The 14,697-nt window shown below is 53.1% G+C and overlaps 2 protein-coding genes across 5 annotated transcripts in view; both read left to right on the top strand.

Moving 5' to 3' along the window:
• Nucleotides 1-7,984, top strand: part of TOP1 (DNA topoisomerase I) — a 65,982-nt gene extending 57,998 nt beyond the window's left edge. Inside the window, exons 14-21 of the mRNA XM_039728126.1 lie at nt 147-290; nt 1,321-1,506; nt 2,998-3,066; nt 3,661-3,775; nt 4,474-4,601; nt 5,678-5,772; nt 6,464-6,613; nt 6,744-7,984. Of these exons, the coding sequence (XP_039584060.1) occupies nt 147-290; nt 1,321-1,506; nt 2,998-3,066; nt 3,661-3,775; nt 4,474-4,601; nt 5,678-5,772; nt 6,464-6,613; nt 6,744-6,846 (990 nt within the window). The 3' untranslated portion in view covers nt 6,847-7,984. The remainder of the gene's footprint in view (nt 1-146; nt 291-1,320; nt 1,507-2,997; nt 3,067-3,660; nt 3,776-4,473; nt 4,602-5,677; nt 5,773-6,463; nt 6,614-6,743) is intronic.
• A 4,581-nt stretch (nt 7,985-12,565) lies between these two features.
• The window catches only part of PLCG1 (phospholipase C gamma 1), a 42,125-nt gene continuing 39,993 nt past the window's right edge, over nt 12,566-14,697 (top strand). For all 4 annotated transcript variants that reach the window (XM_039728097.1, XM_039728096.1, XM_039728095.1 and 1 more), the window contains exon 1: nt 12,566-12,832. In XM_039728097.1, the coding sequence (XP_039584031.1) occupies nt 12,631-12,832 (202 nt within the window). In that variant the 5' untranslated portion in view covers nt 12,566-12,630. The remainder of the gene's footprint in view (nt 12,833-14,697) is intronic.

The following is a 14,697-nucleotide window of genomic DNA, read 5'->3' as shown; positions in this document are numbered from 1 at the left end:
AAGCTGAGCTGTGCAGCAGCAGCATCTCAGTGCTTTTGTACAGCGAGCCTGTTTGCCACACAGGGGCTTGCAAAGCCTTGAGATGCAGATTGGAGCTAGTCCTCTGCCTGCTCTGTAGTGCTGACTCTGTTCCAACTTCCCTGCAGGGTGAGAAGGACTGGCAGAAGTACGAGACAGCTCGGAGGTTGAAGAAGTGTGTAGATAAAATCCGGAATCAGTACCGAGAAGACTGGAAATCCAAAGAGATGAAAGTGCGGCAGAGGGCTGTGGCACTGTACTTCATTGATAAGGTGAGGCTCCTTCCTTGGCTCCTCTCGCCTTCCCTGTCCTGCTGGGAATACTTGGCAATGCTGTGTTTGTCTTGAAGGCAGAATTGAGCCCAGTTACTAAGGTATCCTGAGACTTCCTGGTGGGCAGGCTCCTTTTCCTTCCCATTACCTGGAATCCAGAGCAATGCACTATTGTACTGAACACGGCTATTTCAGGCAGCATTGTTTAGTTCAGGCAAAACTCACAGCCTGGTTCCAGAATCACCCAGTTGGATTAGTGGGAAGTTTGTGTGGGCCTTTTGTCTCCAGCTGCTTCAGTTTTCCTGCTGGGTATTTCTGCTAGTTTGTCACCTCTTCGGTATGAGGTCACAGTTGTGAGGCTTTGTGATTATGCTAATTTTTTCAGCGTGGCATAAAGAAAACTGCAATTGTGTTGATGCATTTAAAGCAACATAAAACCAGTTCCCAGAGAGCTGTTCCCTGGTAGCATATGGTGTCTTGACTAACTAAATTATCAGGTTTTGTTCAAAATGGTTTGATGTAAACCAGGGAACTTTGATGTGAATAGTTGTGGTTTCATATGACCACTGAAGATTTCAAAAGTTAGAAATTGTTTTAGCCAGCACTGTTAAAATATGGGGGTTTTATGCAGTCAAAAGTAGCCTTTAGATAATTTATACAAGCCAATATTTATATAACCTGTATGCTATTTGAAATGTATTTAGTGTGCAGTGAATAAGTAGAATCATAGAAGAGGAACAACTGAACCGTATGAATTGTTTCAAGTAGAGTTCACATGGAAGTCAATTTGATTTTTAAAAACTGCCACACTTTTTGAAATTAATTTCCATTAGTCAGACCTGTCTCACAGTTTGAGTTACTTAATGAGCAAAAGTTGATAAAGCATCCTGGCTTAAACTCTTAAAAAAAAAAAATATATATTCTCCTCTAGACCCTGCTGGTTCTAGGCCAGTATCTGAAGGTTTGCAGCATCACTTTGTTCTGGGGACAGCTTGAATTCCTTGCCTCTCTTGTCTTGATATAAATGTAGCTTGCCCTGAGAGCTGGCAATGAAAAAGAAGAAGGAGAGACAGCTGACACCGTGGGCTGCTGCTCTCTGAGAGTAGAGCACATCAAGCTGCATCCTGAGCTGGATGGGCAGGAATACGTGGTTGAGTTCGACTTCCTCGGGAAGGACTCCATCCGATACTACAACAAGGTCCCTGTGGAGAAGAGGGTAAGGCACCTCCACAAGCACATACACAGACTGAACAGCACAGAGATGTGGTCAGCATGGTCTGGGTGGCATTAACAGGCTGCTTTACCACTGCACAGATACCGAGCCAGAAAATAAGTCAGTTATTGTGACATCCTTGTGTGACACAGCCCAGCAGATGAGATGTTCAGACATCTTGCAGCTCTTCCCTGTGGTCTCAGTGTGAAGAGTTGACATACAGAGCTGTAACAGCCGTGTTAGACAAGCTTCCTGGGTCTCATTCTCATCATCAGAGTTGGTTTTGTCACCTGTAGATGGTGGAGTTGCAGGCCCGTGTGACAAGTTACATAAACGGTTGTGAAACACTGCTGGCACTGGCAGAGCAGCAGTTTGCTTGGGGCTTTGATAATAGACACCTCTGTCACAGTGGTTTGGGTCACGTTGGAGTTGAGCACTCACAGAGTAGATCTTGATCTTGGCTGCTGCAGAGCCTGTGGAGAAGGTGCCCTGATACCTCTGGCCTATGAACTTGGGTGTCTGCCAGCCAAGACTTCTTATGCCATGTCAATTCTTTTATTTCTGTCATCCACTAGTTTCAAATCTGCTGTGATTTTGGCCTCATTTCAGAATCTATCCCTGTCCAGCAGCGTGAATCTGGAGGGCACTATCCAAAATGTTTTTGTGGATGTAACATCTTTGCATCTGGCCCACAACTCTGTGGTCTGAGTTAGATACCCTGGGTATAATACTGTGGTAATTGTCATGACAGCCAGCAATAAATGTTAGTGCCTTGAGGAGCAAAACAACTGAAAAAAATGAAACTACTGCTGCTCTAGAAATTAATGTGTGCTGGAATTCTTGGTTCCCTGTGTAAAGAAGAAAACATATTTTTTCTATTTAAATTTATTGGTATCTCTTGGTATTTTTTCAGTTCTTAAATGGGGAGTTGAGTATTGTGGAACTAGAAATCTTTGTATATTGGGTGTCTATAGAAAAATGTGTGTTGTTGAGAAGCTGGAGAATTGGAGCACACAGAGCTGGGATTTGTGGTCTGTGTTATAATCAAAGATGCTTTGATTATTCTCCCTACCCCAGTGAGACATGTTTGGGATGAAATGGTATGAAACAATGCAGCAGGGTTTCTTGGAGCTTCAGTCCATGGGAAATGGCTCAGGGGTCTCTTGGGCACAAGTAATAATGGGAGAGTAAGGAAAAGGCAGTAGCTTTGGGGTTTCTTTCTCTGTTAGACAGCTACACCAGAGCAGTTAAGTCTCCTGACTGTAATTTTGATCCAAAGGATGATGAGGGCCTCTTGTTGCTGGGGAGGAGCCTCAGCACAAGCATTGCATTGAGAGATGGGTCTTTGCCTGCTGGGAAGTAACATGCAGCATCATCACTGTTCCCTGAAAGCAGTTTAATGGCTCTCTGGCAGTTCTGCTTTCATACAACTGAGTACTGCCCAGTGCTGTCTGGTCTGTGTGCCTGACATTCCTGGTTTTCTGTTCCTTGCAGGTGTTTAAGAATCTTCAGCTGTTCATGGAGAACAAGCAGCCTGAGGATGACCTCTTTGACCGCCTCAATGTAAGCACATAGTTCATGGTGAGGGTGGTGGAGCATCCTGAACAGGCTTGCTCTGCACCAGGCAGTAACAGCTGCTCTGTTCCAGAAATGGTTTCAGTGGAAATTTTCCTCCAAAGCAGTGAGAGTCTGTCTCAGTCTGGTGTCTGAATTGTCCACTGTGCCCACAGGTTCCCAAAGTGATGGCCCTTGGTCCTGGTGAGCCTGTCTGGCTCTGACCTGGGGAGGTTTTTTCAGAGTTCAGAGGTGATGAATGTGTGAGGTGACAGATTTTCATATGCCATCCCTGTCTGCACACTCGGCTCTGTGGGAGTACTGTGGTGGTCCAGGCATGTTTATTGTTGTTGGAAACCAAAACCTCCACACCAAAGAAGTCCTTTTTGGCCACTTGTGGTACTTGTTACCAGTCTAATACTTGTTGGTTTGTTCACTTTTGCTGTGGTTTCAGTGATGCTGTGGCTATTCTGTTGTGGTCAGGTCTGAGAACACCAGGTCTCAGCCATGAGCTGCACGTCTGTGTCAGCCATGGATCCAGAGGTTTCACAAACACTGTGGTCATTCCTAGTGCTCACTGTCATCTCCTTTCTGCTTCTTTAGACCAGTATCTTAAATAAACACCTTCAAGACCTTATGGAGGGACTGACAGCCAAGGTATTCCGTACTTACAATGCCTCCATCACGCTACAGCAGCAGCTCAAAGAGCTCACGAATCGTAAGTGTTGCCCCTGAAGCTGTGAGGGGAACAGATCTTACCCTGCAATACAGATATGGCTTCCTTGGCTAAGCCACAAGCTGTGTATCTGTTCACCACTTCCTTGTTACAGTTCTCCCAGTGCAAATGTCAGGCAGCTGAGGTCTGACCAAAAATCTGCTGTCAGACAGTTTTTAGGGTAGTTGAGCAGCTCAGCACTGGGGCAGGACAGAACTGACTTGTGAGCACACCAGGGTGTGCTTTCCAGATTATGCCTAGCCTTAACCAAATCTGTTTGCTTTCTGTTAGTTGTAGGGTGCTGTAGATGACAGGCAAGACAGGTACATGTGTAGCAGCCCCGTGTTTCTTGGCTGCTCATGCACAACCCCTGTGAGCAGTGCTGCCTTGCACTGTGCAGCTTCACCAAGTGCCACATTGGACCCGTGAAGCCCAGTGGTGTCCTGGGCAGGGTGGTCCTGCTGTCCCCTGCTCTGGCTGTGCTTCCCCTCTGTTGAGTTGAGGGGGTGTCAGTGCTGATGAGGAGCATCCAGAAGGAGTTAGGGGCTGGGATGGAAGTGGCCAGGCTTGGGACAGAAGTTGGAGTGCAGTGTTAAGAGTGGACATAGGAAGGGAAGGTTGGTTCTGCAGTGGCTGTGGGACACTGGCTGTGGCAGCACACCCTGGAGAACTCACTGATTCACCACTCCTGTCCTTCTCAGCGGATGACAACATCCCAGCAAAGATCCTCTCCTACAACCGTGCCAACAGAGCGGTGGCCATTCTGTGTAACCACCAGAGAGCTCCGCCCAAAACCTTCGAGAAGTCCATGATGAACCTGCAGAGCAAGGTACCTCCCTCTGCCCAGCTCTGGGGCAGCAGGGCTCCACGTGCTGCATCTCAGGAGTCAGCATTCCTTTCCCTTGGGGTGAAAGCAGGGCCTGCTTTGCCCTGTGAGGGGTTGGTGGTGTGCATCAGATACGGGCCTGCTCAGAGATGAGCAGTGAGCTGGAAAGGGCTTCTCTGAGTTGTCTTTTACCTGTAAAGAACAAGACCAGGCCCCTCTTCTGCCCTTCATCCTATAGCTGTGTGTTCTGCTGCCTTTGAAACTTGAGAGCAGCAGTCTCTGGCTCTGATCTGTGTCCCCCAAAGAACCTGGAGTGGGCAGCCACCCCTATTGTGTGAATCTCAGGCCACTGTCAGTGGTACATAGTACATTATGCCCCTCTGACCTGACCTCTTCCTTTGCAGATTGTTTCTGGTGAAGGCCATGAGGTCCAAAGGGGTTAGGTCTGTTCCTGGTCTGGCTTTAGAATAACCTTCACAATAAGGAGTTCTGGTTTGGCACTGCAGTGTCCCCTGCTTCCATAACACCTAACATGGCTGCCTTCACCCTAGATCCTAGAGCTTGGGGATGTTAAGGGGAGTGGTTGAACAGGGGCTGCAAAATGCTGAATCTCCCTGAATCTCAAACTTACTGAAGTAGAACTGCCTGAGGCATTAACACCTTTCTTTTAGTGTGTAGGATTTGGGGCTGATTCTGCTGAGGGATCAGGGATCATCCTTCCATGTACCATCAGAGAGCTGCTGGTGGTGGGATGCAGTGAAGGCAGACAAGCTGCCAGGAGGGGTTTGTTGGCCAGACCAAGCCAATTCCTCAGCCTGCATGGTTGTAGCTGTGTGAGAAAGCTCCCAGCATCAGCTTGTCTCTGGAAATGAGTGAGGCCCTGTTTTCTGAGGGGAATATCTCACCACACTTGGCTGTGCAGTGGCCAGTGGCCTGATTGCTCTGCAGGAGTGGAGCTGACTGCTGGTAGATTCTGAACGTGGTCACAAATTGGCTTCCTGGGTCCTGCTGCCCAGGGTGACTGACACAGCTGTCAGCAGCTCGTTCTCAGTGCTGCCATCTGGTTTTGCCTCTCCTAGATTGATGCCAAGAAGGAGCAATTAGCTGATGCCAGGAGGGAACTGAAAAGCGCCAAAGCTGATGCCAAGGTCCGGAGGGATGAGAAGTCTAAAAAGTAAGGCTTGGTGTAACTGGGCTGAGCAATGCTCCCAGAAGGGGCCCTTCACCTGTATTCCACTTTCCTGGCCTGTCATTTGGGAAAGCTTACTTTTGCCCTTTTCATTCTGTGCATGAAGAAATGGCCACCTGTGGGGTGGTCTGACCCTGCAGCTCCTGACGTGCCCAGCCCTCAGCGCTGAGCCCCTGCCACCCTGCTGCTGCCCATGACCAATGTGCAGCATTGCTGACTTCCTGGGAAGCCTGGGCTTGCACAATTAATTAATTAATTGCACAGGCACCTCCCTGAGTTCCACACCCCCCGCTGGAAGCCCGTGGCACACACCATGTGCTGGGGCTCCATGTGGGCTCTGCAGAGCAGCCACGGGGGAGCTGAGTTACAGGAGCTCTGGAAGCAGGATCACAGCATGACTTGCTGAGGGATAGATGGGCTGGTGTGGGAGTGGGTGTAGCATAGAACAGTTCAGGCTGTTGCTTCCAACCCTTAAAAACAAAACTGCTGCTTAGGATTCCTGCTCTGCCTCTTGGAAAATGTCAGTTCTTAATTGCATGTGTGAGTGTGTTGTTGTCACCATCTGTGCTGACACAGCTGCCCTGTGTGGCATTGCTTACCTTGAGCAGAGTCCCTCTGGCTTCCCACAGTGCTGGCAGGCATTAGTGATTCACTGCTTTGTTCTTTGCCACCCCAGGACAGTGGAAAGCAAGAAGAAAGCAGTGCAGAGGATCGAGGAGCAACTGATGAAGCTGGAGGTTCAGGCTACAGATAGGGAGGAGAACAAGCAGATTGCTTTGGGCACCTCCAAACTCAACTATCTGGATCCCAGGATCTCTGTTGCTTGGTAAGCCCCTGCCTGTGGTGTGCTGGGGTGACCCACCCCACTCCTTCACCTCTGTCCTGTTCCCCCAAACAGCAACAAGGGCAGGGCCTTCCTTTTATCCCTAACTCTAACAGCATCTCCTCTCCTGCAGGTGTAAGAAGTGGGGAATTCCTATAGAGAAGATTTATAACAAAACCCAACGAGAGAAATTTGCCTGGGCTATCGACATGGCAGAGGAAGACTATGAGTTTTAACCTGTTTTTATTGAGATGAATTTTATGGGAAAAGGGAGTAGCCTGGTTTTTAGGGAGATTGATAAACTGTGAGCCTTACTTGTCCTTGGATGCTGGGGAAGGGGGAGGAAAGGGGCAAGTGAGCATCAGATAAAACAGCCAACATCTTGCAGAAAGCATAACCTGGAAATATCTTAAAGGAGCTGAGCCAGTTGTCCTATGGACAACTTATTTAAAAAATGTTTCAGAGATCCAAATTCTAGCTGTCTGGTTTGTGTGGTTTTTCTCTTGAGGCAGGGCAAGTGGATGGGGGATTTGTCAACCTTCCGCCAGGCAAATTCACCATCACACTGAGAGCGTGGGAATCTTTAGCTACTGTATACAAAATCCAATTATATTGGTGCGTTTTTACAGTTAGGGTTTTGCAATAACTTCTATATTTTAATAGAAAATGGACTCCTTAACCCCTGCCCTTCCCCTCCCCCTCCCGCCCCATTTCAGAATTTAACAAATAAACAAAATTTAAGGAACCCAACGCACCTGTTACAGCTGTCACTATAGTCATGGAAATACCCAAATCTTTTTCAATTTGTCACTTGAAACAGTCGTGGCATTGGAACATGAATTACAAATATCCACCACATTTGTTCAGAGCAAATCATGATGGGAAATCGGCCTCCTGACTTGAGTGTTCCTATTTTAAATGTGAATTTTTATTTCTTTTTAATTATTTTAAAATATTTAAACAGTTTTCTTTCTTTATGATCTTAAAGATCGTGTAGGTTTGGGGAGCGGGTGGGGGGAGGGGGCCGTGTGATGGAAAGATGTGTGTGGAATTTGAGGACAAGTGAAATTGGAAACAAATAACATTCCCATCACCCTTTGTTCTGAACACGCTCTGTACACTTCCAAGAATTATCTACTTTTTAGGTTTGTCAGACTGTTTTACCTTTCCCCCCCTTTTTTTCTAAGCCCCACTCCCCTCTTTTACTTGAAAGATTTTATTGTGTAAAAAGAAGTTTCACAGGTCAATAAATTTCGAGGGAAATGAGCATTGGTCCAAAAAGGAAAATAATCAAGATTTTAGGGCTTTTATTTTTTTCTTTTGTAATTGTGTAAAAAAATTTTAAAAATTAAAAAGCAGAATTTTAATGTGAAACCTTTTTTTGCTATAATCATTAGTCTTAGAGGCATTGTTAGCGTAGTGTGTGTGCAAGACCATTTCCTGCAGCCTTTCCTCAACAAGTATCTTCTATTTTTATCATGAATTCCCTTTTAATCAACTGTAGGTTATTTAAAATAAATTCCTACAACTTAACTGAGTGTTGGTGTCTCTGTGTTCTTTCACCTCTGGCCCTGGATGTGAGGCTCCTGTGGTCACTGGGCTGGGGGAGATGGTGGGGTGCAATTCCTGTTGCCAGCCCCAGCAGGAATTCCCTGAAGGACGTGCCCATCCCTGCCTGGCTGTGACTGTGCTGCACCCTCTGTGGTGCCCACTGTGCCTTTCCATGCAGGCACAGCTCAGTTTGCTCTGCCCTGGGAGGAGCCCTGCCAGGACAGCAGGAGCAGGGGTCTGCAGTGACCCCAGGGCTGCTCGTCCTGGTTTTCTGCTGCCTCTATTCAGCCCCAGCCCTCTGCACAGAGCAGGATGGAGGAGAGCAGCTCCTTCCCCTTCCTGGCTGGGAAGGGCAGGAGGCCGGGCAAGGACAGGTGGTGACAAGGGGAAGGGTGATGAAGCCAAAGGTGAAGGCCAGGACAGGTGATGAGGCTGATGGATGCATTCCCCTCCCTGGCACTGGGAGCAGCCCTGGCCTGGTGTCCTTGGGGGCTGTGGAGCAGGCACAGCCCTGCCTCCTCTGCAAGCCCCGTGACCCCAGAACTGGAGTGGGCTCCCAGACCCCCGAGGTGGCTGTGGGGTCAGGCCCAGCCAGCTGAGCAGGGAAGCCAGCCCTGAGCAGGGCTTCCTGCTGCTCGCTGCCATCTTCCAGGCACTTTGTTGTGGCTGCACAGACTTGGAGTTTGGCAGGAGCTGCCGTTTGCTCTCTGGGGCCTTTCCAAGGTGCAGCGGCGAAAATGCCAGCGCGGAGGGAAAGGGGCTCATTGTGCTCCCGGCCTGCCCGTGCCTGAACAATGCAGCCTGTAAAAATATCATTTCTATTTATACAGCCCTCCTTCCCGCCTGCAGACCTGGCCCAATTATCCCCCGTCTTACAAATTCCAGTGTCTTGCACCACTGAATAGGGAATTGTGGAATGCAGTGGGTTGTTCTCCTACAAAGAACAGCAATGCTGAGGGGGGTCCCCACCCCAGCTCTGCTGCTGGCAGATCCACCTTCTCCCTGGGCATGGTGGGGTGCTGTGGCCAGGCTGGGAGATCTGTGTCTGCCTGGAAGTGCAAGGCCAGGCTGATGTCCGAGGCTGGAGCATTTGTGCCTCTCTGTCAGCAAGGAGAAGGATTTTGGTGCAAAACCCACCCTTGAAATCCCTCCCAGCACTGGGGAGCACAGGCTCTGTCCTGGGCAGGGGGCTGAGGAGGGTTTAATCAGGGTTTTGCCTGTGGCACAGCAGGGTGAGGACCACACACCCCACGCTTTCCATGGAGAATTCCCAGAGCCCACTGACTCACTGTGCAAACAGAGACATGGCCACAAACGTGCCACATCCTGTCTTGCATCCCTCCGCTGCAGCGCCCGTGCTCGCCTGCCCCAGTGCCACCACCCCCACAACAGGGCCCGTGTTTGGCAGCCGGGGAAACTGAGGCAGCAGTGACATGACCGGTGGGGAGGGCACAAAGGTAGCTTTGAACGGGATCTTGGCGGCCAAGGGGAGGTGCAAAACCCTGCAGGATGCAGCCCCATCCCCCTTGAAGTCTGAAGGATTCCAGGGCTGAAAATTGAAACCAGGTGAACTCGATATTAAAAAAGTGTGTGCTCCCCGCTCATCACGGGGGAGCGGGGACGGGGAGCAGTGGGTTTCTCACCGGGTGCTGGGGGACTCGGCGATGGCTGGAGGGGCAGGGGCTGCGGGGGCAGCCTGCGGGCACGGCTTTGCCCGGCTCCTCGGGGCCGGCACCGCGCCAGCATCCGCAGCAGCTCCACAGCCCCGGGCGGCTCTGCTTTCCATCCCCGCACAGCCCTGCGCCGTGTCTGCCAACACCAGCCCGGGCAGCCCCGCTCCGCCCTCCCCCGGGCTTTCCTTCCACATCCTGCTCCCTGCAGCACCTCGGAAGCTCTTCCCCCGTGGTGATTTTCTCAGCTGGTGGTGTCTTCACCCAGCCCCGGCAGCACAGAGCAGGCAGGAATTATTTATTCATAAATAATTCCTGCCTGCTCTGTGGGCATCGCTCCCAGGGACTGCACCACTTCGGCTGAGTATCGAGCACCCCCTCTCAGTGTGTGGTCCCCCGGGCAGGAGAGGGATGCATCCCTTCCCAGACACTGGTCAGAGGGATGCTGGGCTGCAGGGACCCCCGCTCTTGCCTCTGGGGTGGGCTCAGAGTGCTGTGCCCCTGGATTTTGTTCCCCTGGCCTTGAGCACGCCTGGGGCTGTCCTCAAGCCAGAGGTCACCTGGCCACTGGCCTGTTCCCGGTGGGAGGATGCAGCTGCTCCATGAATCCTGCAGGATATGGGGGATGGCATCCCGTGCTTCGGAACTCTGAAGGGGGAGGCGCTGGGGCCACTCCGAGGGGAAAATCCCCCTTTTCCCTGAGGTGTTTGCAAGGGGAGATTGCAGAACTCGCAGGCTTCCACAGCTACATGATGAACACAGTCCAGGGAATTTCTTCCAAAGCAGAACAGGAACATAATGGAAGTTTTTGCTGGCCTGAGGGCTGGGGATGATTGTTCACAGCCTGGCTGGTACAGGAGCTGGGACCACCAAATGGGGCTGTCAGGCAGCAGGCACACAAAGGCTGTCAAATTTCCTGTGCTGTCAAATTAAACAGCAGAATTCCTTGGCATCCAGCATCTTAGACACAGAGGGCTAATGCAAGGCTGAAAGATGATCAGCCAAACTTAGAAAATAAAAAATATCCATCACAAACAGCTCATTGTAAACCACATCCTCCATGTGCTGGCCTCAGTCACCCTGAGCTCCGAGCTGAGGACGCACCTTGCCAGGTGCTCTCCATCAGCAGGAACAGGCAGTGTTTGGGAACAAGGGAGTTACCTTTTCTGCTTCTTCGATGGCCACACTCCCTTCTCAGGTTTTGCCCTCCAAAACAAGGGTGTTCCCATAATGCTCGGCTATTTTAAGAGCACTGGGAGCCGGCTGCTTCCTGCCGGTCCCAAGTGAGGCCATTACACCAGCCAGGAGCCGCTTCCCTGGCGGCCACAGGAGCTCACCCCGGAGAGAACGAGGCCCAGAGTGCTGTGCCAGCACCAAGCACAGGCTCCGGTAGCTCTGGCTCAGCTGAGCACATCCCCAGCATCCTTACAGTGCTGTCACACACCGCTCATTTCTATCAGGGCAGGTTTGGGCTCCCACCTTGCCTGTTTGATGCCCAGATGCCAGGCAGGATCCTAAACAACCTTACAGGGTTCCTACTGTGTGTGTGCACGTGTGTGTGCTGGGGAATGTCCCTGTGGAGGCTGGGGGAGCAGTAGGAGAGAGAGAGATGTGGGATCCACTCAGGGATGGGCCCCTCACTTAGAAGATGATGCCCCTCCCAGTCCCAGCTGTGAGCTGGGGGGTGAGATAAGGGCTGCTGAGCACCGGCTGCCTTGCCACGGGCCTGTGGACATGTGTGTGTACGTGTGTGTATTCACTGAATCATGAAGTTTGGAAAAAAGAAAAAAAAATCATAGGATCATTAAAGTTGGAAGAGTCCTCTAAGATCATCAGGTCCAAGCAGTAACCCATATTTATACATTTATACATATAAATGGGACAGCCTGAGCACCCAGTGTGCCATGGGGTGCTCTGATGGAAAGGAGGGCACAGGGAAGAAGGTCAGTGGCACACAGATAGGGAAATCACAGGCTTTAACCACATGAATGGAGCAAACTGCATTGAAATGCTTCCCAATTCAGCCACTTATCCCCTCTCTAACCCTGCTTTTGTGTGGTCTCTAACCCTGGTTTTTTGTGGGGCCGGAGAGCAGCTGGAGAGTGTCCAGTGACCCCCGGCTCCCTACAGGTCCTTGCAGGATGCCACAGGCCACCCTGCAAGCCCCGTCCTGCTTTCCATGCCAGCACGGATCTGCCTGGGATCTGTGTGGAGACTACAGCAAAGACTACAGCAAACGGATCAAGAAGCCACAGCATGGTGCCAGCGCAGCCATACGGAGGGGTCTGTCCCCAGGAAAAGCCACCATGGGATGCGATGTGGGGACCCCACATGTGCCACGCCAGGATCCCCCGCAAACCCCGCTGTGGGTGCCGGTACCCTGAGGTATCCCGCGAGCTGTGTGGCCCACGGGGCCCTGCGGTGTGCAGGGTGGTCCCGCGGGTGCGGAGCGCCCCGGTCCCGCAGGCGTGCGGAGGGTCGCGCCGTTCCCAGGCGCGCTGGGTGGTCTGTGGCACCGGCATCCCGCAGCACGCAGGGGGTCCCGCAGCCCCGCTGGGCGGGGACGCTCCGGCCCCGGGACCCTGGGCGGGCAGCACCGGCTGCGTGTCCCCCCGAACCGGCAGCACCGGCTGCGTGTCCCCCCCTGGGCGGGCAGCACCGGCTACGTGTCCTCCCCGAGCCCCCGGTCCCCGGGCCAGCAGCACCGGGTGCGTGTCCCCCCCGCGGACCCCCCGCGCGGCGGCGGCGCGGGGCGCGGCGGGGCTCGGGCGCTCCCGCTCCCCTTTGTTCGCCGCGCCGATGGCGGCCGGGCCGGGCGCCGGCCCCGGGGCGCCCAGCGAGGCGGAGGCGGCGCAGCTCTGCCGCAGCCTGGAGGTGGGCACCGTCATGACCCTCTTCTACTCCAAAAAGTCGCAGCGACCCGAGCGGAAAACTTTCCAGGTGAAGCTGGAGACGCGGCAGGTCACCTGGAGCCGCGGCTCCGAGAAGGTCGAGGGGGCCGGTGAGTGCTGGGGCAGCCCGGCGGGAAGGGGCGGCTGCGGGGCCGCGGGGCCGGAGCCCTCCCGGAGCCGCCGTTCGGGGAGCGCCGGGGCTCGGTGGCGAGGAGAGGAGGAAGAAAATGAAAAATAATGAACCCGCGGGCTCTCCGTGCCCGGTATCCCCCCGCGGGCAGCCGGGGGGCGGAGAGGGGTCCCGGTCCCGGCGTGGGGCCGCCCCCGCCGCCCTGTGCGCGGGGGATGCGCGGGAGATGCGCGGGAGATGCGCGGGCCGGCGCCGCCGCTGCCCCCGCCCAGCGCCGCCTCCCAACTTTCCGCATCCCTGTTGGGCACCAAACTTCCCCTGGGATAAACGACGTGTTTTCCCGGGTGGTGCCTCGGCGAGCCTTAGGGAGCCTCAGAAGGAGGCAGGGTTAGTGCGAGCCCTTTTGCGGTTGCACCTCGGAGCAACAGATGAGACCAAACGGAAAAGGTTAAACAGTGGGAAAAACAGCCCAAAATACTGTGCTGTAGTTCCGTCCTCTTCCCCGCTGCCCTGTGCACATCATCCCGGGGGCGATGGCACAGGGTCAGGTGAGGCCCGGCTTCCTGTGCTGGATGGGGACGGGGAGGACAGAGGAAAGGATGTGTAAGAAACCCGAGTGTAAAACCGGGTTTCTTACGCGTGGGCATAAGGTGGGAAGGGAGTCAGATCTGGCATGCTCTGCGCTCTTAAACTTGGTGTTGGTTTGCCAGGTTTTCTCAAATTATCCTTCCTGCCCCCGTGTGCCAGCACGAGGACAGGGTCTCTGTTCTGTGTGGGACATGAGGAAAAGGGGACATGCACGAAGGCCAGGTGGTGGGAGAGCTGGTGCTGGCTGTGGCACTGGCCTTCCCCATGCTGAGGAGGCGACTGAGGCCCAGCAAGCCCAGGGAGGGGTTGTCATCTCTCCTGGCAAGTGCTGCTGGTCCGGGATGGAGGGGTGGGATGCTGTTAGTACCAGGGGCTTAGATGAGGAAAGGGCATGGAGATGGTGGCCACATCTCTGTGGCAGATCCACAAAATGCCAGTTTGGGGCTGTGGTTTGCCCTGAGTCCTCTACCTTCTGCCCTGTGGTGTCTGCAGGCAGATCTGGAGGGAGCCTTGGGCTCCTTTAGCATCGTGAGGATGTGGAGCTCCCCCATCTCTTTCCCAGAATGGCCTCTGGGAGCGATGAGGCAGTGTGAGGGGGAGGAGAGAGCAGCATTCTATTGACCCTGGGCTTAAGTTGTTCTTAAACTCAGGCAGAGCAAACGTTGGTTTTGCTGGGGAGATTCTGGTCTGAGACAGAGCCCCCAGAGCACGTGTGCCCGTGGGGGACAGAGGTCCCCGCTGGTGTCTGCATGGGTGATTGCTCCTGGGGACAGACCTAGGTATGTCCCTGTAGCCTTTGGGGGAAATCTAGAGAACTTCAGCTTCTGTACCTGAACTGTGGCCCTGACAATGATAAAGCCTTGGCTGGCAAGGAATTCTTGTGCTGTGCAGACATCCAAGAGCAGTGAAAGCAGAGTGTCCCAGGGACCGAGATGATTGTGTTTCTTTTAATGTCGCAGAGGAAAATTCCTTGAGGCTTCTCTGTTGTGCCACAGGCAAGGTGTCTGCCAGGTTGTTTTGGGCTCTGGGTTCCCCGTGTGTGCCTCCCAGTGCTGTGGTGTTCCCACACCATGTGTGACCCTCCCAAGGGGCCAGGTGGGCCTTGCTGGACACAGAGGACATCAGGCTGAAGAGCAGAGCTTTGCTTTAACACTTCCTGGACAGAGCTGTGGGGCTCCAGCTGGAAATACCAGCCTGTGTACACAAATAGTGCCTGGGTTTCTAGGCAGGCAAGGCAAAGCCATGGGATCGATGGCC

The sequence above is a fragment of the Passer montanus genome, unplaced genomic scaffold, assembly GCF_014805655.1.
Source record: "Passer montanus isolate IOZ18808 unplaced genomic scaffold, ASM1480565v1 scaffold64, whole genome shotgun sequence".
NCBI classification, from domain to species: Eukaryota; Metazoa; Chordata; class Aves; order Passeriformes; family Passeridae; genus Passer; species Passer montanus.
Note: the sequence above shows the minus strand (reverse complement) of the source record. Positions and strands in the feature narration are given on the sequence as shown.